This window comes from Lupinus angustifolius, unplaced genomic scaffold, assembly GCF_001865875.1.
Source record: "Lupinus angustifolius cultivar Tanjil unplaced genomic scaffold, LupAngTanjil_v1.0 Scaffold_401, whole genome shotgun sequence".
NCBI lineage: Eukaryota > Viridiplantae > Streptophyta > Magnoliopsida > Fabales > Fabaceae > Lupinus > Lupinus angustifolius.
The window spans coordinates 49,409-74,889 of record NW_017727812.1 but is presented as its reverse complement, the minus strand read 5'-3'; the positions used below and the strand labels follow the sequence as shown (position 1 = coordinate 74,889).

Sequence of the window (25,481 nt, the reverse complement as noted above, 5' to 3'; positions counted from 1 at the left end):
ATCAATCTAGAAGAAACCCATCCTAACTGCCCACCCACCGACCATAGAGAATACCAATTCTCCTCACGAGAAACCAAATGCCCAAAAATACACGAACACCCTCGAGATGATCCACCTCGACAACCGAAAAAACCCAAATGCTCCTCTTACACCCCCTCAATGCTAGACGGACTAAAATTTTGCAAGAAGTTATAGCCGCCCACTTAGTTCAGCTCCCTAAACCTAATCCAAGTAGGAGATTAGGGACCCAAGATCGCTCCAAATATTGTGACTTCCACACCTTCTTTGGCCATGTAACAGAAGAGTGTACCCACCTGAGGGACATTATCGAAGACCTGATCCAAGCATTTATCTCAAAACATTTATAGCTCGGGCCCGCCAAGAACGATCGCCACCTATGTGTCGATCTAGTCCTCATCGAAGACGCCCCCCCAAACCATCACTAGGAACCTCCTCCGAATAGAGACCAGAGAGACCAATATCACTCCAATAATAGGCGATAATGGAGCTCAGTGGACATCTGCAGCATCTCCGGTGGATTCGTTGCCAGTGCTATATCCAGGTCAGCTCAGAAAAGATATGTCCGGGAGAAACTGCAATCAATTGTCCGAAAATCCCGCCAATATCAGGGCCACCAAGCAGCACCCCCGATCTCTTTCGACGACCTTGATTATGAAGGCATCGTACATGATCATGACAATCCCCTCGTCATCACAACCAAAATGAATAATAAAAAGATGGGACGTTTATTTGTTGACTAAGGCAATTCGGCGGAAGTCATGTTTCAAGACATGTTTACAAAAATGGAACTCAATGACAAAGACATGTTGCCATATGATGGACAACTTGTCGGTTTCACTAGACAAGGAATCACCCCCCGGGATATGTTGATATGTGGCTGACTATCGGGGAACACCCTTTGACCCGGACAATTCAAGCAAAGTTCCTGGTTATCGATTGTGTCTCCGCCTACAACGCCATACTCGGTCGACCAACGCTTAACCATCTCAAAGCAATAGTCTCCACTCCACACATCTGCATGAAGTTTCTCTCATCTTACCTCTGGGTATGCATAGTTAGAGGAGATCAACATAGCACAAGAAGTTGCTATCAGATGAGCCTTCGACTAAATCAAAGTTCAACACGAGCACCATCCCCCAAGAAAAAACAACGGGGCGTGCACTTAGTGGAGTTAGATGCCAGGGCAGATATAGAAGACATGCAACCTCAGTCAGAGGGAGAAAAAACCTCCATTCAACTCGTCCATTTGAAAGAAAATCTGGTGTATATCGGTTGTACTCTCGACGAAGGTCAAAGATCAAAACTGATCAAATGCCTCAAGACCAACAAAGATATTTTTGTCTGGTCCGCTGCGGATATGCCCGAAATAGACCCTTCTGTTGCTTGCCACCGCCTCACGACAAATCCAGGAGCACGACCGGTGGCCCAGAAGAAAAGAAATATTGGCGTCGACAGAGCAACCGAGGTTACTCAAAAGATCTCAGAATTACTAGAGGCCAGCTTCATTCGAGAAATAACATATACCACCTGGTTGTCAAACGTCGTGCTGGTCAAAAAATCACTGGGGAAGTGGCGATGTTTGTGGATTATACAGACTTGAGCAAAGTGTGCCCAAAGGATCCATACCCCCTCCCGAACATCGATCATCTCGTTGACAATTCTCTCGGGTATCAGTTTCTGTCATTTATAGATGCTTATTCTAGGTATAACCAGATTCCCATGTACCCCACCAGAAATAACTAATGTCCCTCGCCCAAGCGACAATTGGAGCTAAAAAGGTCCTGATGTCCTGCCTGATCCTCGCTTAAGCGAGGGGTGTCTGGCCCAAGCGAGAATTTCTAGCTTCAGCGAGGGCCTAGAAGTTGGAACTGATGTTAGCGGTTTCAGAAGTTAGAAGGGGGTTATCCAACCATTTTCCAAGTTTTTTCACACGATTTTAGAGAGAGAAACACTAGAGAGGAAGAGAGAAACCGTGGGAACAACTTTAGATCCATAATTTCTTGTATTTCTCATGACCAGAGTGTTGTAATGGCAAGGATGAATGGCTAGTTCTTCGTTGTTGGGATTTGAAATGTAATCTTCGTACCTTGTACTATTGGATTCAATTCTAATGTAATTGTTATTTGATTTTGGGAAGTTTATCTCGTTCTTAATGCACGAGTTTAATTAGCTACTGAATTCTTGTTCTTGGGTTCAAGTTTATTTGGAAAGTTAAATTTGACACTTAATTTAGATTATCTTCCTTCATACGTCATTATTTCAGGAATTGATAATGTTGTATGAATTTCTTTTACATAATTTTTAATGCTAGTTAATCAGTCAATTAGCCAAAGAAATGGTAATTGAGTGATTATCTAAGGATTTTACGCTCAAGGAATTGATGTAAATGAATTACCGAAAATGTGCATCAAAATCAATAACTTCGCAAGTTGCTTGGAATTGAATCTATGGATGTCAAAAGGGAATGATGATGAATTTCGATCCCAACTCTTTTAAATTCGCAGTTATCCTTTTATATTAATTTAACATTGTTACAAAATCATTATCAAATTATCAAACAAATTCCTGTAAATAGTTGCTCAACTAAGTCTTGTTAGAATTAGTGTAAATCCATTCTGCTCCCTGAGGATGATATCTCGGTACTTTACCAGATTTTATTACTTGGACGATACAGTGCGCTTGCCGTTCCATAAAATGTCTAACAAGTTTTTGGCGTCGCTGCCAGGAAGCAATGCGCGATTTATATTAGTTTCTGAAGATAGTTAATTGAGTAGTTATAATTAATTTTTATTTTTTCTATGTAGTTTTCGTTTTTATTACACTCTGTGTTAACCCTTGCTGTAGTCTTCTCATTTATGCTCTTGAGAGGAAAAGTTACTGAAGATCAATTGTAGTTTACTCGTGAGATTGAGCGATCAACCAAGAGCAACAGGAAGAAAGCAAAAGACAAGAAGAAGCAAGGTACTCAAGAGGCACAATCTAGTTCTCAACAGACAACAATCTTAGAACGTCAATCTAAAAAAACGGAGAAAGCAAATGCTGCAACTGTAAATAATGAGAGACCTAATCTTCCAAGAAGGACATTAGGTGATTATGCAATGTATCAAGGTCTGAGGTACTACTCAAGCATTGATATTCCACACACAGAGAGAACAATAGAAATTAAGCCAACATATATGAATCTGGGTATTGCACACCTATTCTCTAGGAAGGATTATGAAGATCCTTATGCACATCTAGATAACTTTTATGAATTGGTGGTAACAATGAGTTATATTGATGTTGAAAGGGAAGTTGTATACACGATATTGTTCCCATTCTCTCTATTGGGCGAAGTTAGGGAGTGGATAAAATCTCATCGAACTCAGAGCTTGACTTGTTGGAGTGACTTGGAGTCAAAGTTTTTGACAAGGTTCTTCCCAACAGCTCGGTATGTGCATGCGAAGTTTGTGATATCAACTTTCAGGCAAGGTGTAGATGAATCACTTTATGAAGCTTGAGAGCGTTTTCAGATGTTGAGAAATGCACCAACCATGGTTTTGAAGATATAAATCAGCATAACATATTCTACATGGATCATAGTTGCCTTATCTTCAACATATAAGCAAGCATAACACAATCAGAGGTCAGTAAAGAAGAGAGGAATGCTTGATTTGAATACATAAGATCTTATCTTATCACAAAACAAGATTCTGACTCAACAAATTGAAGCACTTACAAAGCAAATGTCCAAGTTGCCTCAACAACTAAATGTTGTGCAACTTTCCTCGAGGCAACAACAAGTGCTGAGGTGTGATTTTTTTGGAGGTGATCATTTAACTGGTCAATGTTCTATGCCAAGTGCTAATCAGGCGGAAGAAGTGCAGTATGTCAACAACCAACCTAGACAAGGAAATTTCTCCAACAACCCGTCGTACAATAATCAATTTTCGCAGGGTTTGAGGGGCAATCATAATCAGAATTATGATTGGAGACTAGAAGCAGATCCATCAAATAGACAACCATCATTTCAGCAACCATTCCAACAAGATCAACATCCACCAATGCATGAAAGACTAACCAAATTGGATGATACTTTGGAAAAATTCATGCAAGTGTCAATCACAAACCAGAAAAATACTGAAGCATCTATGAGGAATCTAGAAACACAGGTGGGTCAGTTGACAAAACATATGGCAGAGCAGCATTCAGATCACCAACATTTTTCAGCCAACACTAAGATAAATCCCAAGGAGCATTGCAAAACTATCATTACTAGGAGTGGAAAGGTGATTGGTAAGGATGTTGGTGAGAATTTGGCGGTGGATGAAGATGTGCTGAAAGAAAAAGAGATTGGGGGAGAAAAAAGTGAGTCTAGAGAGACACAAGATGATGAGAATGTAAATAGTGAGAAAGTGAATAAACAAAAAAAGGGAGAAAAGAAGAAGAGTGATCTGCCACAATTGAAGAATTTTCCTTATCCAAAAAAAAGGAAAAAAAGAAGAAGTTTTCTGAGGAGACAGTGACACTTGAGATTGATTGTAGTGCAATAATTCAGAAGTCTTTACCTGAAAAGACTAAGGATCCAAGAAGCTTCACAATACCAATCACCATTGGAGAATTATCTATCGGGAAGGCACTATTGGATTTGGGTGCTAACATTAATCTCATGCATTTGTCTATGTTGAAGAGGATTGGAGATTTGGAAATCAAACCTACAAGGATGACTCTGCAGCTTACAGATAGATCAATGAAATTTCCTTATGGGGCCGCAAAAGATGTTATGGTTAAGGTGGACAAGTTGGTAATTCCAGTCGATTTTGTGATAATGAATATTGAAGATGATGCATAAGTTCCTCTGATTTTGGGGAGACCTTTCATGAAGACTACTAGGGTGAATATTCATGTTGATGAGGGCAAGCTGAAAGTCAGGGGACAAGATAATAAAGTAAACTTTGACGTGTTTGAAGTCATGCATCTTCCAAAGGACAATCAACATTGTTTCAGTGTAGATGTCGGTGAAGAACTATACATGAATGACACACATTACACAAAAGAAGTCATTTAGAGAAAGCTTTGATGGATGCACCTGAATGTATAAATTCAGAAGATGATATGAGCATGGAGAAGTGTATAGCAGAGCTAGGTGCATACCGAGAGATTTCATCTCAGCAGGTCCAAAATGAGGAGCTAACCAAAACTCAGGAAATTGAAACTCAGAAGTTGGAACTGAAAATGCTGCCTTCACATTTGAAGTATGCATTTATGGGAGATGAAGGTAATAGATCGATTGAGATTAGCAGCTCTTTATCACCTAGGAAGAATAAAGATTGATTGAAGTCCTGAAAATAAATGATGGAGTGATTAAATTGCCAAATCCAACATCTCAAATAAGCTGGATAATTAATGGAAAAATAGTCAAACCATACTTGTGTGGTGACATCGAGCGACTCACCACAATCATCCACCGCGAAAACACATAAAGAAACAGGCGTCAAGCTAATGATGTTAAACAAGCGCTAACTGGAACGCAATCCAACTTTATTTTCTGCTTGCATTTAAATAAATAAATAAATAAAAAAGAGTGGAATTTTTGGGTATTTCTCGCTCAAGCGAGGCATACCTCGCTCAGGCGAGGAAGCTGGCCCTTCAGTGCTAGGTCTCTCGCTTAAGCGAGAGTGTCCTCACCCAAGCGAGGAGGGCTTTAATTTTTTGCAAAGTTCTGTCCAATCCTCGCCCAAGCGAGAGCTCCTCGCTCACGCGAGGCTGACAGGTCCACATTTTCTGAGCTCCTCGCTCAAGCGAGAGACCGCGAATTTGCTTTTCATAACAGGGGTGAAGGGTCCAACCCCTCACATCCCCATTGCAATCAAACATGAAAAGCAACCTCGTGAGTCTCTCCAAGAGCCCAAGTTCTCTTCTTCTTCTTCATTAGTTAGTGCATACACACAAGCTTTGCATCATGAGCGGACCAATGTAAGTGCATTTTTGGCATCTTGAACCTATTACCTCTCTATTTGTGCATTTTGATAACTCTCATTTGTTTAGGCACATTTAGGTACTTTAGGTCGCTCTTGATGCTACTTTATCATTAGTATTGCATTGCATTGCATTGTTGTTGTGTTACCATGAGTGCCCACATCAAGAAACCTAGGGTTCCTAAGTGTAAACCCCAAATATAATTCATAAACGTGGCACTCATGTGTCCGAGTTGGTTAAACGGTGGTAATAGTGACATTGTAGCAATGGATATCATTTCTGAATTAATTTATGTAATGTCATTCACTATGTATTTGGTTTTGCTGTGTTATAGGAGGAAAAAGTCTATTGCTAAAAAAAACCCCATCCTCCCAAGAAATTGAAGGGTGTATCAACCACCCAGGCCTCGTAAGCGTTCGACATAACCAAATTCAAGAAGAAGGACAGAAAGGATCGTTATCTCCTGCTCCTCAACTAGATTTTGTGCCAGAGAGGCAAATGCATTTACAGACAGGGGACCATCCAGTTTTCACTATGCATCTGGATCGGCTGAAAAGGTGGATATTGGCCACCCAAATGAAAAATTTGATCCAGAGGTAGTACGTGAGTTTTATGCAAATGCTTACCCGCTGGAGGAGGGGGGGAGAAGAGCTGGCTTACAAATCCTGGGTGAGAGGGAAAACAATGCTATTTGACAGAGATACAATCAATGACATGTTGGGTAGCCCGTCTGATGCAACAACCGATGGGACCGAGGACGAGTACAACTGAATGATTCAGAAGTTTCGTACTCTAGCCCAAGGCGGGTTCGACCCGAATAACACTGCTCAAAAGTTGTGCATTCCTGGACAATCTTACACCACTAACTCTAATGGCCATCCATTGCGGATTTACCGAAAGCACATGACTTCGCTGGTCTAGCTATGGATGATATTCCTCCTACAAAACATGATCCCTAGTAGTCACGTATCATCTCTGCCACTATTTGACGGCCACATTATCTATGCCATCCTCAATGGCCTGAAAATCGATGTGGCTGGAATCATTTCATAGGAGATGTAAAAAACCGTTGTGCGGGCTGGAAAAAAGGTGCACTAGGTTTCCCTTCTTTGATTACTGAATTGTGTGCACAACATGGGGTTGTGGTGAACAGAACCGAGAAGATTAAACATCCTATTACCTTGCAGTACATCTCTCAAAACTGCAAAGAGGAGCCCGACTAAGATCAGGGCCAAGAAGTCTCACACTCTAGCCCAAGGCGGGTTCGACCCGAATAACACCGCTCAGAAGTTGTGCATTCCTAGAAAATCTTAAACCACTAACTCTGATGGCCATCCATTGCAGAATTACCGAAATCACATGACTTCGTTGGTCCAACTGTGGTTAATATTCCTCCTACACAACATGATCCCTAATAGTCACGTATCATCTCTGCCACTATTTGTCTGCCACATTATCTATGCCATCCTCCACGACCTGAAAATCGATGTGGCTGGAATCATTTCACAGGAGATGTAAAAAACCGTTGTGCGGGCTGGAAAAAGGGTGCATTGAGATTCCCTTATCTGATTACTGAATTGTGCGCACAACATGGGGTTGTGGTGAACAGAACCGAGAAGATTAAACATCATATTACCTAGCAGTACATCTCTTAAAACTGCAAAGAGGAGCCCAACCAAGATCAGGGCCAAGGATCATCTCAACCACAACCACCTCCACCTGAGGCAAAACAATCACAACCAATGCCACACTCGGCACCATATCAGGAGTTCTCCACTCAGGAGCAACTTCACAGGCTAACACTACATATGGAGCATTTGGAGCTCCAAACTGAGATGTTGAGACATGGACAACTGTTCTAGTAGCAAGGGATGTTTGCTGCTTTTCAGTAATTGAGTCTGGGGAACGAATTCTGGGAATCCACATACACTTTTACTCAACAGTTTCATTGGCCTGGGGTTAGCCCTACCTTTCCGGAAGGGTCAGGAGCTGCTAAACCTGCTGCAGATGGAACTGATTTTGCTGGTGATGTTGCTGATGATGATGGTGATGTTGAAGATGTTGAATTTCTGCTCTGGTGAGCATTTTTTAACTGAATAAAATTGGTTCCTCTATTACTTGTGTTGTTATTTCTGTCAATGTTTAGGATGAATGTTTAGGATGCATGTGTAGGATTGTTTAGGACTATTGTTTAGATTGTATGTTTAGGGTGAAGAAATAATTGTTAGGTGTTTTATTTCTATATGTTGTTTGTTTTCAAGTTTAGTGATAAAATATGTAGTCAATGAAACTAAGTCTGGTTAATTGTGTGTTTACTGTTGTCCAATTGTGTTATGCTAGAAACATGAGAACAAAATTTTAGGATACGATTATGTGATTGTGAATGATTAGGGTTCTGAAATTTGACTATTTCGGGATGTGAATGTTGATTTAGACACAAACTGAATATGTCGAATAATGAGTAGTTAGTCAAATGACAAAACCTATAATCAGGTGAGAAAGTGTACCTAAACACAAATGAGTGTCGTTGTTGGATTTCACCAATGAACTTTGCCTGATTTTTTATCGTCATTAAGCAGAGAATAGCATGGAAATGATTAAAGCTTAGTTTAGGATAGTTGAACTACAACCATAAAGTCTAGCCGTATGAATTTTGAACCTGGTTTTTTTTAGCCCCTTTGGGCTGAAAAGTTTCTTTTTTGTGAAGATTATGCACCAAAACCACATCAAAATGTATCCAACCCCATACCCATGGAGAGAGATCACTATTGCATATGAGTCTTGTTGGGCAATATTTAATGAAATCTGTGTTTATGAGGGTAGTGAAATAAAAAAAAAAGCTCATTCTTCAACCATGTGTTAAATGGTAAAGTATGAAGCAACAAAAAGAAAGAAATAAGTGAAAAATAAGTCATGCGAGAAAGTAGAGACTAAAGAGTCAGTTGAAGAAGGTGAGTCCAACGATTGATAGGAAAGAACTTGATAGAGAGAAATTGGAAAGGAAACATGAGAAGAAAAGGTAAGTATGCACTAATGGTCTACCTCCCTAATTTAATCATAGAAAAACCAATACTATTTGTAGACAAACCTCATTACAACCCTGATGAGTGAAATACATGACCTGTGAGATTGAGAGAGTTCATTTGATTGAACTGAGTAGTTATTCTTGCTATTCTGTTTGAAATTAAACTGCATTTGCATTCTGTTATTAGTTGGAACTTGGTTCACTGTGATTGATCATGAAACAGGTCTTTGTGAATAACAAGTGAATGATTCTAGACATGCCATGATTGGATGAATGAATATTTTTGAAAAACCAGATACTCTGAACTGAATTGCACTTTGTTACTTTGCTTGAGGACAAGCAAGACTCTAGGTTATGGGAGTTTGTTAAGTGCAAAATTGTTAAGAAAATTCATATGCTTTTGGGTCACATAATGCACATTTATGCTGTAACTGTATAAGATTTCTAATAACTTAGTAATCTTGCTCTATGTAGGAAATTTTATGTGTTTATGTTGTTTCAGGATAATATTTAAGAAAAAAAGGAGACAAAAGAGAATATTGGTACTTCTGAGCACCACAAGCCTCGCCCAAGCGAGGAGAGGGTCACCCAAGCCACAAGTAGGAGAAAAATCACCAGAAATCACTATTGTCCCTTGCCCAAGTGACAATTGGAGCTAAAAAGGTCCTGATGTCCTGCCTGATCCTCGCTTAAGCGAAGGATCCTCACTCAAGCGAGGGATCCTTGCACAAGCGAGGGGTGTCTCACCCAAGCGAAGTGCTCAGGTCTGAAAGCCTCTTATTTCCTCGCCCAAGCGAGAATTTCTAGCTTCGGCGAGGGCCTAGAAGTTGGAACTGATATTAGTAGTTTCGGAAGTCAGAAGGGAGTTATCCAACCATTTTCCAAGCTTTTTTACACGATTTTAGAGAGAGAAACACTAGAGAGGAAGAGAAAAGCAGTTGGAACGACTTTAGATCCAAAATTTCTTGTATTTCTCATGACCAGAGTGTTTTAATGGCAAGGATGAGTGACTAGTTCTTCGTTGTTGGGATTTGAAATGTAATCTTCATACCTTGTACTTCTGGATTCAATTCGAATGTAATTGTTATTTGATTTTGGGAAGTTTATCCCAGTCTTAATGCATGAGTTTAATTAGCTACTGAATTCTTATTCTTGGGTTCAAGTTTAATTGGAAAGTTAAATTTGACACCTGATTTGGATTATCTTCCTTCATACATCATTATTTCAGGAATGAATAATGATATATGAATTGCTTTTACATAGTTTTTAATGCTAGTTAATTAGTCAATTAGCCAAGAAATTGATAATTGAGTGATTATCTAAGGATTTTACACTCAAGGAATTGATGTAAATGAATTGTTGAAAATGTGCATCAAAATCAGTTACTTCGCAAGTTACTTGGAATTGAATCTATGGATGTCAAAAGAGAAAGATGATGAATTTCGATCTCAACTCTTTTAAATTCACAGTTAACCTTTTATTTTAATTTAACATTGTTACAAAATCATTATCAAATTATCAAATAAATTCGTGTAAATAGTTACTCAACTAAGTCTTGTATGAATTAGTGTAAATTTATTATGCTATTTGAGAACGATATCCCAGTACTTTATTGGATTTTATTACTTCAACGAGTCGTTACATAAATATCTAACACATAGCTCCCAAGATCAGCTAAACTTGTTTAAATAATTTGAACCTATGACAACTTCCGGATCACAAGGCATCAAAGTGCAAGACACATTAAATGTGAGGTGAGTATAAATGCGTGATTAACATTATGTCATCCTAAATACCTGATTGATTTACATAGTCACATGTTTCCACTCTTCACAGAACCTAGATTTAGTAACTAGCAGTTTCAGCATGTTATTTTACAACTCAAAATCAAAGGGTAATTGAACAATAGAAGAATAAAGAAAAGGGTATATGATGTTTTGGTTCAATTTGTCCTCTTATCCAAGAGTTCCCAGGCAACAAGCATGTGAACAATTGGCATGTGTACAGTGTACATTAACTACGAAGCTGCTATCACAAAAAGACAGATCATCTTGCTTAAAGACAAAGCAATACAGATGGAAACTTCACCTATGGCTATCTATCTTGCATCTAATGCTGCATAGAGAAAAGGGAAGTTGACACTACTCACATGCTTGCCAAGGATTATGTCTTCCTAGTGTGGTCACACACGATTTACGAATGCATACACAATTTAGTATTTTGGAACACATCAAAACACAAACTGAGATGAATATCTGTAATTAGTAATTACATTTTTTAGGACATGCTTCAAAGCTACCGTAAGGTTGCTTGCCTTATAACCTGAATGGAGGCATGCACTGATCGGTTTAAATCCTGTAAACATTCTATTCACTTGCGATGGTAAGACTGTGTATACCTCTACCCTCTAGACCTCACTAGATGAGATCCGTGAGCCCCTTTAGAAACTACACTACTTTTTGTCATATAATAATATAATTCTTTCCTTCTTTGATACAAACTACCATAGTTGAAGGCCAAACAACAATGGGAGAGTATCCTCAAGAAAATGTACAACAAAGATTTTATGGTATCACTACATCTTGTTACAATCTTAACAAAAGCTATGCTACTCTTGTCATGGCAAGGCAAATGAAATAAGATGGAAAACATATTAAGAAGGGGGAAACAAATTAGCAAAACTTGAAAGACTTACGAAAATATACAGTTAAAAAATGAATGAAAGAAAAAATACATTCACGAGTGCCAGATTCCACTCAACATGCTGCGGAACCGGTTTGCGGAAAGCTTCTTTATAAGTCTCTTGGCATCAGAAGAAACTTCAGCCTCTGCTAGTTTTTCAATGTTTTTGGCATAACCAGAACTAACTATCTTTTTTCTCCCACTGGTGCAACTTGTTAATGACATTAAGATAGAGATTAAGAACTTTTTGTTACCTGAATTTCCCTCCTCTGGGTCCAGCAATTGCAGAAGAAGAGCAATATTATTGTCATCCTGCACAAATCTCTTTCTATTTTTGGGTACCATGACCATGCTAGAGAGTGCTTCAGCTGCCATTTCGCGAACTTCAAATGACTTTGCACTTAGAAACTTAACAAGCTCAGCCATAAAACCCGCATCACCCATTGCTTTCTTAGCCTCCTCTGATGTTCCACACAATCTAAAAGCCACTTTCAGCATCAATTCTTGAATTGAAACCTCACCATTTCTAACGTAATATAACAGCTGATCCACAAAACCATAACTCAACAAAATACTTACACAAGTAGATGAAGAAAAACACAAATTCTCAATAGCCCTCATTGCTATCTCCCTTGTCTTAGAAGAATAAGACCATTTAGGATCCAATACACACAACAAAGCACGGATTCCACCTTCTCTAATCACTATTTCCCTAACCAACTCATCACCAGTGGCAATACTCTGAATGAACCCTATAGAACTCACCAGAATTACTTCCTCCTTGGACCTCAGAAGCCTAATAAAAGTGGATACAGCACCCTCCTCAACCATAAACCTCTTAATCTCTTCAACACTAACAAGATTTCTTAACACTCTACAAGCCAAACCAACCAAATTACATTTACAATTTTCATCACCACAAATCTTTAACAGGGCAGTGACACCCCCATGCGCCGAAACACACCAAGCATTATCAGAATTCTCAGTCAATTTCATCAAACACCTTGCAGCACCAACTTTACCTGCCTCGCTCCCAAAATCCAAAACCTTTACCAAAGGTGAAATAACCCCTGCAGCAACCAAAACCCCTTTATACGAATCAAAACCCGCAATAACAGAAATAACCTGAGCACTTTCTTCTTGCAACGTCACCTGATTGGAACATAAAAAACCCACCAAAACATGAATAACATCACCAACATCAATAATCACTTTAACATACTTCTCATCCTCAACCACAACATCATATAGATTCATCAAAGCCTGTTTCTTCATACTCAAATCACCAATCTTCATTCTACTCAACAAGTCCCTTATGTAAAACCTCATATCCTCTTTGGAAGCGCCAAGACTCGGTTTTGACACAACCAACGCATACCCATTTGACCAAATACCTTTCTTGTAAATCTCAGCTAGCTTCTTCACATGGTTATCGAACTTTGCGAAAACCATATCCAAATCGCTCTGCATAAGAAGCTTCCCACTGTAAGAAAGATCAACGCACCGTGTCGCGAGATCGTAGCACTCGCTAATTGTGGCCATCATCGAAGGGAGCACGCCGGAGAGTGATGGGTTTTCGCCGGAATCGAAGTTCTCGGCCGCAATGAGGCCAGAGTAAAGCTCCTCCAGTTTATTACGAATGAGTTGCCATTTTCCGGTGAAAACTCTAACAGAGTGAGAAAGGGAGATCAAGGAGGAGATGAAATCGATTGTACGCCGGAGGTTGGAGATTCCGGTGGGTCGTTCCGGCGAGTTCTGAACGGGTTTGGATTCTCCGGTAAAGTCTTCATGTCCCATTTTGTTAACAATGGCGCAAACCCATTTTCGGTTGAGCAAAAAAGATTATTCCGGCTTGATAACGCTGGTTTCGGAGAGTTTGGAATCTCAGTAACAAGAGAGAGAGAGAGTTTCGGACAGTTTTTCTGGAGATCTATGCTTATATCTGTGGAGTGTGTTGCAGCCGATACAGAAAAAGACTACAAGGTGCATTTACAGTTATACCCTTTTGAAGTTCCTTGTAAAATGATTTTTCCTTGCTTAGTGGAAAGCATGAGGGGTAATTGTGTGATTGTGTTGGTGATTAGAGCTACTCATTCTATTAGAGGTCATTTAGAAGACAACAGAGGCCCAGGGAGGATGGTGTCTCTGAGCTCTATGAGTAATTGAATTATATTGGTGGTGGTTCTAAAGATGGTTTTGTCCCTATGTACATTGGAAATAAAATACTTCAAACATAGGATAGGGAAACTAAATTATGAATCAACAGAGAAAAGGTAAGGTAGAAGCAAGTCATGCATTAAAAACTTTATGCTTTTTATGGAATTATTTTGTCACACTAATGGTAGTTTTCAGTTAACAGTTATTTAGTACTATGAATAGTTAATTGACTTTTACTTGCATTAAAAAAAAACATTATAGAATGCTTAGTTGGTATGAAAAGTCTTTCCTAATTGATTAGAGAACACAAGTAGTGCAGTTTCGTATGGGATCAATACAATATAAGCACATTACTATTTAACATTGATAAATCCATTAAATACATTTAATAAAAGCAAGTGAGAAGAATAATAGTAAGTGAGAAAGTTAATATCCAACATGAGATTAATATTGATAGTGAGATATTAAAGAGAGTTTATATTCTATCCATCATGAGGGATATTGAGTGTTACCAAATATTATCATAGTAAATTTTTTACATGAAATTTTTATACATTAAAATTATTGATGTCTTTCTTTTCTTCCTTTTCTCTATTTATTCATCTCCTTGCGGCTTCGGTAAGTGTTTATTTTTCATCTAACAATTGAAGAAAATTGATTCTGAATTCTATTAATTGTAGCTTAATATTTACTCTAATTAAAAGTTTTACATGATTAAAGGGATGCAAAATAATGGCATGGAAACATGGAGCACTTAGAATTTGGACATGGATAATAAATATCTTATCTAGTAAGTTTATTTGGATGGTGAAGGTGTTTGAGGCTTTGAGCTACCAGGACAGAGGTTTCATAATATTTGATAAGTCTTAATTAGTTAATAATAATAATGAACTATTTACCAAATAAAACAAAAAAGGGACCCTATACAAGAAGAGTCTATTGTCTAATATATACAAATTTATAGTACATATTTATGTGTATTACTTTTTTTAAATTAAATATGAATGATAGATGATACAATAACAATATATAAAATTTATATATTATTAGAGTATACATTTTTCTAGAAAAGTTATTGAACTTTTTATTAAGAAGTGTTCCAAATGTCAATCCAATTAAATCAACCAAATAGCTTAAGCATAAAATTTCATAATATTAATATTAACTACATATGAGTAAGCATGAGCGAGGTAAGTCAGGTAAAGATTTATCTCTTATTCTATTATAATGTTGGCTGAGTTATTTTCTTGAACTCGAACTCGCCTTAGACCTGAAACTAACTTCACCCTAAATGTTAACCAAGTCAACCATTAAACCAGAAAGCAACCCTATAATTTATACATATTTTAGATAAAGTCTTCTCAATATTACTCATTATTATTTATATGTAACTTGACATATAAAATAATATATATATATATATATTGTTAATTATGCATATATTATAAAAAATTAGATAATCAATTATACTTTCGACAATCGATCAGTTACAAACTGAATTTTTACAATGTATCCCAAACACACCCTAAACCTTGGATACCATATGGATTAAAGAGTGCCACAATCGATCAGTTAATTAACTTAATTTTTTATTAAACGGTAATTATAAGGAATGCTTCTGTTACATGAAGAAAACACAATCGTCCCAAAGAAAATATTATATAGAAATATATACAATTAAGCTAGAAATGAACCGCACCGAGTTGAATCAGAGCTCAAATCAGTTTAGCTCAATAAAGATTAGCTCAACTCAAAACTCGACTCGAGTTTGATACGAGTTATTTTCTTAGCTCGAGTTCGGCTTGGTTAAAGTTCGCGAATTGTTCAAATGGTTTATTTGGACAACTCAAATAATTAATTTAATTTTGAAAAATACTGCAAAAAGATTTTATATATATAAATATAATATTGTTTATATATATAATAACAATAAATATAAAAAATAATGTATGTGTCATAATAAACATAAAAATGAGTTTATATATATATATGTGTATGTGTGTGTGTATATATATATATATATATATATATATATATATAATATTTAGGGTTAGGTAGGGGACAAGCATGACTTAATCTGATCCATGCTCGGTCACCCATTTATCATGTTTGTATGTGTCTCTTTTCAATTTTATATACAGTGATAGTGATAACTAGGGCTGGAAGCGAGTCGAACAATAGTTCAGCTCGGTTCAGCTCGATAAGGATTGGTTCAGCTCGAAACTCGACTCGAGTTCGATACGAGTTATTTTTTTAGCTCGAGTTCGGCTCGGTTAAAGTTCGCGAACTGTTCGGTTCAGTTTGCATGGTTCATTTAGACAACTTAAATAACTAATTAAATTTTAAAAAAATACTACATAAGGTTTTATATAAAATCATAATCTTGTTTATATATATAATAACAATAAATATAAAAAATAATGTTTAGATCATAATAAACATAAAAATTAATTTATATATACATATATATACAATTATATATATATATATATATATATATATATCGAGTCAGCTCATGAACCTAATGAGTCGAACTATATTTAACTTAAGTTCGATCCGTTTATTTAACGAGATCAATTTTCAGCTCATTTGATTTATGAACTAAGTTTATCGAGCTAAATAAAAATGAATATCGAGTTAGTTCGATTTATTATCAGCCTATCATATTTAGAGATAAATATACTTATGTTTTCGTGCTAACATTAATAACTAAATTTTAATTAAAATTAAATGTTTAATGTGTTATCAAGATTTTATTGGTCATCTCTATATACCAATTTCTAATAATCCCAAACCCTAAATGAACCACCATCATTGTTATAATGACCCCACTTAAACATTGAACAATTAACAAGAAAAAGAAAAAATATGTTTCTTGATGAATAAAAATCAATACTTTGTGGCACACCATGCGACAACCTTTATAAAATCACTTCTAGCTAGTGCATTGTTTCCAATAAATTGATGACCGAATATCAATAATATATTTATATTTTCATGTCGCTTTAATGCCAGCAACCTGCACTTCAATTCGAGTTCGAGGTCCCTACAAAACAAGTAACGATATTGCTATTATAACATTGTTTCTGAGTTTACTTGGAGAGAAATCTCATCACAAAATGTTAAGTTAACCTCAATCGTTTTAGATAAAGAATACGAAATTAAAAATGGGAGAAATGTTTACCTGAAAATTAAGTCTATTATTTTTCATCCTACTAAAAGCAATACTTTTTTATATGATATTTTTTTAAAGGCCGGGGATAACATTTTCTTAAGAATAACATAGAGTAAGAGCTATGAATTAGTGACCCGAAAATACATGGACCACTCCTTAAATGAGGATAGAGCATTGATTACGTTAAAAAAAGAAAATGGGGATAGCTTTCAATTTCCTTGGAATGATGATGACACAAAATATTATAGTCTATAGACACATCTCTTTCATATCACTTGTTGTTCTTCTGTATTGATCGGTTATGGTCGGATTTGGGTGCCCGAGTAAGTAATAGATGTCAGGAGTCTTGGTCGGAATGTTGTCTGGACCTGTCAGGGGAGAATGGGAGATACTTGAAAAGGTGTTCCGACGATCAAGTTAATATGTGACTTATGAGAGAGGGTAAGAGTAAATAAGAGAGAAGTGATAACATGGAATAATGAATGCAAGTAATAAATGAGGATATGAGATCTTAATTATACTTCTTGTGTGGGAGTCTCATATCTATAGAATTTGGAATGGTTGACGTGACATCTAGCCATTGATTGATTATAATTTAGTAGCTACGGTAAGCGTATGTTGAGTTGTCCTTAATCACCCCGCAGGTCTGCTACTGTCGATCTGTGAGGGACATGTGGAACTTGCAGAGGGCATGACAAATGGAATGTTAGCAGCGCATTAATGGCGAGCCAGACATGCATTAATGATGAGCCAGAGGTACACTAATGATGAGCCATATGTGCATTAATGGTGAGTTAGAGACATTAATAACACATGTAGTATTAACGGCCTGACCTTGACGGGTGAATATGAAATGCTTAATATAATTTCATATTCGGTACGAATACGGAATAGCTCGAATTTAACTGGGGTGGAATACTATTGTTTATGTGTTATACAATAAAAAATGAGAAGATGTGTGTATATATAAATATGTCGATTTCTAGTGTTGTGTATTGAAAAAATCTTTCTTAAAAGAACCAGGCACATTATAAGGTATGGAAGATAGTGTGACCAAACAAACATTATAAAAAAATATGTTCTTAACAACAAAGTTGAAATGACATAGACACGCACACACCCCACCACGTGAAACCCTGTTCTTTGTTGGATGGCTTGAGCAAGCAGTGACCTTTTGAACAATTGCAAGATGTAGGGAATAAATCACTTAACTAATTTAGAGAAAGTTGTTTTCTTTTCCAACACTTTTTGTGAATTGTAAACGGATATAATAGTAAAGAAGACCTTAACAAAAGCCAAAGGGAAAGCTAATTAAATATTATCATATGGTCATCAAGACGAATATAAATCTAATGTCTTAAATCTTTCTTATTATTATTGGGTGGGAGAGTGTATGAGATAAGGTAGTGATATAATCATAATCATTAATATAAAAGTAATGTAAGTCACTTAACTAATATAATCACCAATATAAAAGTGATGTAAATTTTTTGTGGGTTATGGATTTTTCAATCTTATAAACATAGTTTCAAGAAGCAAAGGAGGGTTCAAAAGAGATCATAAGTACATAAAGCAATTGAGGGCAATACATGAGAGATCACAAATAGAAGGTCTAAACGGTAATATCCAGAGCCCTAGGCTCAAAGCAAAAAGTGTAAAGCTGGCCATGTGATGACAATACAACTGGGAATAAAAAAGCATTGAGATATTGACCATATCCTAAACAACAAGATGAACTTTTCCAGAATTTATGGGTGTTAGTTCGGGAAAAATGCAGGGCTAAAGAGGACCAAGGTGCATTTTTTAAACCTTGATATTGGAGAGAAATGATGTACCAGTACTATGTAAAACAAAATTGAAATTGTCTCATCTTGTCATTTGGTGTCTTATATTTTAGTGTTTGATTAAAGTTCAAAATACCATTATTTTTCTGGTCACGGATTCTTATTATATGTGGTGTGGCCACAAATAATAAGCTTTAGACCAAACCTTAAGGTTAGCAGCATTATAATAATCAAAGCAACTTAGCTTTGTTAGGAATTTTTTACAAAGCTAGCAATTTGTGGTCATAGGACCAATGGTTGAACCAAAAATCAGTTGGGAAAAATTTCAAGTTTTTATTTGAATTATTGCTAAACAACAATGAATTGTAATGTATAACAACTGAATATTATGTTTAGTTCAATAATTTCCTTACTTCCTCCATTCTAACTTCTACATGTTATTTTTTTGCGTTATTTTGGATATGCATGCTCATTATCTAATTTATTTGGTAAAAATGAATCATTTTCAGTATTTTTTTTAATCAAGCTTACTTTGTGCATTTTTAGTTAGACATTACATTATTTAGTCATTTCTATGAGTCCTTATTTTGTGCACCTATATTCAAAGTTTCTATTTTTTTTATCTAGTTTTTTCTCTGTTTGTTAATTTTTCCTTATTCTTCTTTAGCATTAAGGTTTTTGAAGCAAAAGAAGAGTTACAAATGTTATAGAGATCATGGAAGCTCCCAAAGATAAAAGAGATAAATCACCTACCAATGGACCAACTTCAAGACTTAGAGTATTGTATAGATTCAAAACCATATTGGGTTATGTTAAACTTTAATCTTTTCTCAACTTGCATTTTCAGTGTTATTGATAGATTAAATATTTTATTTTATTTTTTTGTTTAATGTCCGTTTTGGTTTTCCTTATACTAATAGTGATATCTATGTTTTGAACTGCAAAAAGTGGAGTCACTAGCCATGAGTTTCCAATATTACATGTTGGCCTTCTGAACTTCGGTCATGAGAGATGAAAGTGATGTGAGTCATTCACTCTCATGTTTAAGTTATTTTGTTACTTCAAATGTTCAATTTGTATATTAATTATATTAAAATTATTAAATATTGGCAATTCTCTATGATATAATTTTTGTAATCCTTAGATAATTTTTGTTTTACTTATTTGGTTATCATGTGGGGGTGATCAGTGTCATTAACACTATAAAATTGATGGTTATCTTTCAGAAAAAATTTGATGGTTATAAATTTGACGGAAATACTATATAAAGTTGATGGTTATCTTTCAGAAAAAATTTGATGGTTATAAAATTGACGGAAATACTTTATAAAGTTGATAGTTATCTTTTAGAAAAAAAATTGTATAGAAGCCTACCTAAAAGTATTGTCATTAAAATCTACATATATTTAGCATGATACAAATTCACATAATAATTTTGTCATGTTCTAGAGTTTGATATGCGGGAGGAAAAGAAAATGAAGTAATATATAAATGTCACTTTATGAGAATGGGTAAAAAGTATCAATCAACATATTTCACTATTTTCCCAATGTTATGATTAAGTATCAATTGTGTTATATTTTTGAACACATTATGGAAGTATGTATGGTAACTTCTTACTAATGTCATGTACGTTTTGCTAAAATAGGAACTCAATTGCTTTTAGGATTGGTCTTATGTACTAATATGATGTAACACTTAAAGAAGAAAGTAAGGAACTGATGTATTATTAGATATGCAGAACTCAAGTTTGCATGAAGTACATGAAAGGAAAATACTAGAAGGAAAACAATGCTAGAATTTCAGAGAAGAAGAATAGAGATGATTGGTCATATTTCACACCCTTATCATTCTCCTCATGATTCTTAAATAGCCACCAACCACTCAAGTAATCCCTGAGGTAAGAATTAGAAATCTTCACCCTCTCTCCATGTCTTGGTTTCTGTTTTTCTGTTACGTGAACAAATCTTTTTTTATTGCCCTTCTGCTCCATGTGGTCCTCTTTTGCTGACTCACCATCTTCTAGAAGATGTTGGCTCTTTTCCTTCATTACAATGCTATCCCCTTTTGAAGCAATCTTGTCCTCAAGATTAAGGTGAGGAAAATTGAGATATATATCAGCCCTGTTCTCCCATGTTGCTTCATCTGTAGCCATGTTTTCCCATTGCACTAACACTTGTGGAATCAGGTTGGATCCTTGTATAATGTTTCTTTCCCTTAGTATCCCTTTTGGTCTTATCACTGGTCCTGTTTCGGTGGTAGTTAGAGGTAAGGACATATATGATTCTGAATGGGTTCCTCTGAACTGTTTTAACTATGACACATGGAAGACTGGATGTATTTTTGCTTGTTCTGGTAATTGTAATTTGCAAGCTACTTCTCCCACTTTGGCTATAATTTGGAAGGGGCCAAATTACCTCATTCTCAAATTCTGGTTCTTCTGAAGTGCTACGGATTGTTGTCTATACGGTTGTAACTTCACTAAGATCATCTCTCCAACTTGAAAGTGCATCTCTCTTCTTTTCTTATATGCTTGATTCTTCATATACTGTTGTGTTCTGTCTAAGTTCCTTTTCAATTGTTGAAGCAACTTGTCCCTGTCCACCAATTGCTCTTGTAACGTGACAGGATCTTGTGGGTGAGGATTGTATCTGAGTATAGTAGGGGGATCCCTTCCATACAAAGCTTTACAGGGTGACATCCCTATACATATATGGAATGCTGTATTGTACCAATATTCAGCCTAAGCCAAAGCTTTATACCATGTTTTTTGGTTGTTGTAAATGAAGCATCGTAAGAACATCTCCACACATTTGTTCAGTACTTCCGATTGCCCATCTATTTGGGGGTGGTATGCTAAACTCATTGCTAAAGTTGTGCCCTGTTGTTGAAATAGTTGTCTCCAAAAATTGCTTGTGAAAGCTTTGTCTTTATCTGACACTATTGACTTGGGTAAGCCATGCAACTTTACAATCTGATTCATGAAGACCTCATCTGCTGCTTTACTTGTATAATCCTTTTTTAGTGTCATAAAATGCACATATTTTGACAAGCGATGAATGACCACTAGGATAGTATTGAATCCATGAGAGTTAGGCAGGCCTGTAATGAAATCCATTGCTATATCCTCCCACACTTGAGTGGGAATTGGCAATGGTTGAGGCAGTCCCACAGGTAAGGCCTGGGTAGATTTTGCTTGCTGACAGATAGCACAATTTTCAATGAAGTCCTGGATGTTTTGGTTCATGTTGTGCCAAAAGAATTGAGACATAATCCTAGCCTTGGTTCTGGTTTTGCCTGAATGCCCCCCAATTAGTGAACTATGGTAGTCTTGCAATATCAAATGAATTAGTGGACTATCCTTAGGCACCTCTATTCTTCTTTTCCAAAACAGTAGCCCATCTTTTGTGGAATAGTTAGGATTAGTGTTGGATTGAGAAATGCATATGTTCATCTTCTGCTATAGCTCTTCATCAGTCATTGTTGTCTGCTTGAGTTTCAGGAAGAAATCGTTTTGAGGTTCTGACCAAGCCATCAACAGTACTCTAGACAAAGCATCTGCTGCCAAGTTTTCCTTTCCTGGTTTGTATTCTATTTTGAAGTCATACCCCAAAAACTTGTGAACCCATTCTTGTTGTTCAGGTGTTTGTAAATTTTGATCCATCAAACTCCTTAGACTCTTTTGGTCAGTGCGAATGATAAATTTATGTCCAAGCAGATAGTGTCTGAACTTAGCAATAGCTTCAGATATGGCCAACATTTCTCTGAAATAAGCTGGCTTTTATTTTATTTCTAGGAGCCAATTTCTTTGAAAAATACGCAATGGGGTGTCCATTTTGATGCAAAACTGCACATATAGCGATCCTTGAGGCATTTGTTTCGAGTATGAAGGTTGGTTAAAGTTAGGTAATGCCAATACCGAGGCTGAAGTCATGGCTTTTTTTAATTTCTCAAAATCTACTACTGAGTCCTCTTTCCAGCAAATCGAGTCCTTCTTTAACATGTCAGTTAAAGGAGCTGCTATCTTAGCATAGGCTTGAATGAATCTTCTATAATAGCCTATCAATCCATGGAATCCTCTTAACTGTTTGAGGTTGATAGGTATAAGCCATTGCAACACTACTTGGATTTTATTAGCATCCATTGTTACTTTTTGCCCCAAAATTATGTGTCTCAAGTATTCTATTTGTTCTACCCCAAAAGCACATTCAGAAAGCTTAGTAAATAGAACTTGTTGTTATAGTGTTTTTAGAACTGCTTCAAGATGAGTTAAGTGATCATACCACGTAGTGCTATAGACCAAAATATCGTCGAAGAAAACTATGACATATTTTCTCAGGGCATGTAAAAATATATGGTTCATCAAGCTTTGAAATATTGCTGGAGCATTGGTGAGTCCAAATGGTATTACTAGCCATTCATAATACCCATGATGTATTCTGAATGTCATGTCTGTCCCCTGGTTGGAGCAAGATTTTATGGTACCCGGATGTCAAATCTATCTTAGAAAAGAACCTAGCACAAAAAATTCATCAAGTAGCTCCTCTACTATGGGGATTGGAAAACTGTCCTTAATTGTTAATGCCTTCAAGACTCTATAATCCATGCAAAATCTCCAGCTACCATCCTTATTTTTTACAAGTATTATTAGAGAAGAAAAAGGGCTTGTGCTAGTTGTAATGATTCCTTGGTCTAACATCTCCTTCACCATCTTCTCTATTTGTTCCTTTTGACTATGCGGGTATCTATAAGGGCACACTTTAACTGGTGTTGTCCTCTCTTGTAAGTGGCTGGCATGGGTGTGTTCTCTAGGGGGAGGTAATCCCTTTGGGCTCTCAAATACTTAGTGTGAAATAGGATTGCTAATTATGGTGCCATATCTTGTGGTAACTCTCTAAGGATGTCCTCTAGTTCCTTAGGTTGCACAATCTGAATGGTGAATTTTTTTGCAATGGCATCCATATGTTGCATCCTTCTGAGTTGGTTCAATTGAACCTGTGTTGGTGTTAATTGTCTTTCACCTTGGAGAGTCACGAATTTGCCTTCATGGTAAAATTTCAAACTAAGTGCTGCATAATCTGCCACATGAGCACCAAGAGTGGCAAGCCATGATGTTCCCAATATGAGATCTACACCAGCTACTGGAAGCAAGTACACTGATACCACCAACTCGTGTCCTTGAACCTTGATTGGTAATTGCTGAATTACTCCTTCTGCTATCATAGATTGCCCATTGCCCACCAATACTTTAAAACACGGGGCTGGTTCAATTGGTAACTTGAGGAATTGGGCTATCATTGGTTGCAAAAAATTGTTTGAACTTCCTCCATCAATCAATATTTGCACCTTGATATCGCCAATCTGTCCTTGGAATCTTAAAGTTCCCATCCCATGTGTCCATTTCATAGCATTAAGGGATAAATGATGTTCTTCCTGTATAGGTGCAGTTTCCCATAGGTTATCCTCTCATGTGGCCTTGTCTGATTCCCCTATTACTTGTTCTTCATCATCATGCTGCAAGAGCATCAAATGCTTGTTGGGACACTTATGATTGAATGAAAATTTTTCATCACACCAATAACATAAGCCTTTGTTTCTTCTCAACTGCAATTTAGCCTGATACATTCTTTTGATGTTGATATTTTTTTGAAGTGGATTCATTGGTCTTGTGGGTGGTGTACTGAGTATGGCTGGGTTATATTTTTGGGATATGTTTGTGTTTCTATCCTGGAATGAGTTGGTGACTATTTGATTTTGGTTTTTTTGTGTGTTTTAGTGTGCAAACTCTCTTTTTCCTCATAAATTTTGGCCAATGACACAATTTTTACAATTGAAATTGAAGTATGGATCATGACATCCCTGCATACCTCAGGTTTTAATCCACTAATGAAACAATCAACTAAGGCATCATTGCTGATTCCATAAACTCTATTTGCTAATGCTGTGAATTGCAAATAATACTCATTCATTGTACCCTGCTGAGCTAATTTGAATAGAGTGGCTCTAGGACATTCATAGATTGAAGGCCCAAAACCCAACTCTAAAGCTCTAGTAAATTCCATCCATGAGGTGAAAGGTTGTGTTCTCTGCATCATTTGAAACCAAGGCACCACTTTTTGATCAAAGTGTACCGAGGTTATGGTTAATTTGTCACCATCTGAAGTATCATTATACCCAAAAAATTGTTTCGCCTTAAAGATCCAATCATGCACATTCTTCCCATCAAAACGAGGAAACTCTAGTTTTACATTCCTAACCTGAAATGGTGTTCTGCTTGAGTTACCTGCACCATGGAAGGGTTGATGTTGTTGTTTCTGCACTAATTGATTCATAGCTTCACTGATTTGATGCAATGTGAGATCTGCCCCTCTTTGCCACGCCTCTGTTCTTCCGAATCTGGAATCCGTTGTGGTTTCCAAATAGTGCATTTGATTTTGGAAATCGTCATGGATTGCTTGAATGGAATCAACATTACGTTTAATCTCACTACTCATGTCCTTTATTCTAGTATTGTCTACCATGGTGAGATGAAAGCACCAATGTAATGCTTAAAGAATAAAGTAAGGAACTGATGTATTATTAGATATGCAAAACTCAAGTCTACATGAAGTACATGAAAGGAAAATACTAGAAGGAAAAATAGTGCTAGAATTTCAGAGAAGAAGAATAGAGATGATTG

At 36.5% G+C, this 25,481-nt stretch overlaps 1 protein-coding gene and 1 long non-coding RNA gene across 2 annotated transcripts; one reads left to right on the top strand and one right to left on the bottom strand.

Annotated features, from left to right (window-relative positions):
* Positions 1 to 10,723: 10,723 nt before the first annotated feature.
* Positions 10,724 to 11,197, top strand: LOC109341206. Its single transcript, XR_002106913.1, has 2 exons — positions 10,724 to 10,823; positions 10,864 to 11,197. It is a non-coding gene; the product is annotated as an uncharacterized LOC109341206 (long non-coding RNA).
* Positions 11,198 to 11,513: 316 nt separating this feature from the next.
* Positions 11,514 to 13,958, bottom strand: LOC109341205 (vacuolar protein 8-like). Its single transcript, XM_019579058.1, has one exon. The coding sequence runs from the start codon at positions 13,481 to 13,483 to the stop codon at positions 11,741 to 11,743; it is 1,743 nt and encodes a 580-aa protein (XP_019434603.1). The 5' UTR covers positions 13,484 to 13,958; the 3' UTR covers positions 11,514 to 11,740.
* Positions 13,959 to 25,481: the final 11,523 nt, after the last annotated feature.

Excerpts from the sequence above, each read along its gene's own strand:
- LOC109341205 (XM_019579058.1), bottom strand. The coding sequence starts at position 13,483 with ATGGGACATGAAGACTTTACCGGAGAATCCAAACCCGTTCAGAACTCG.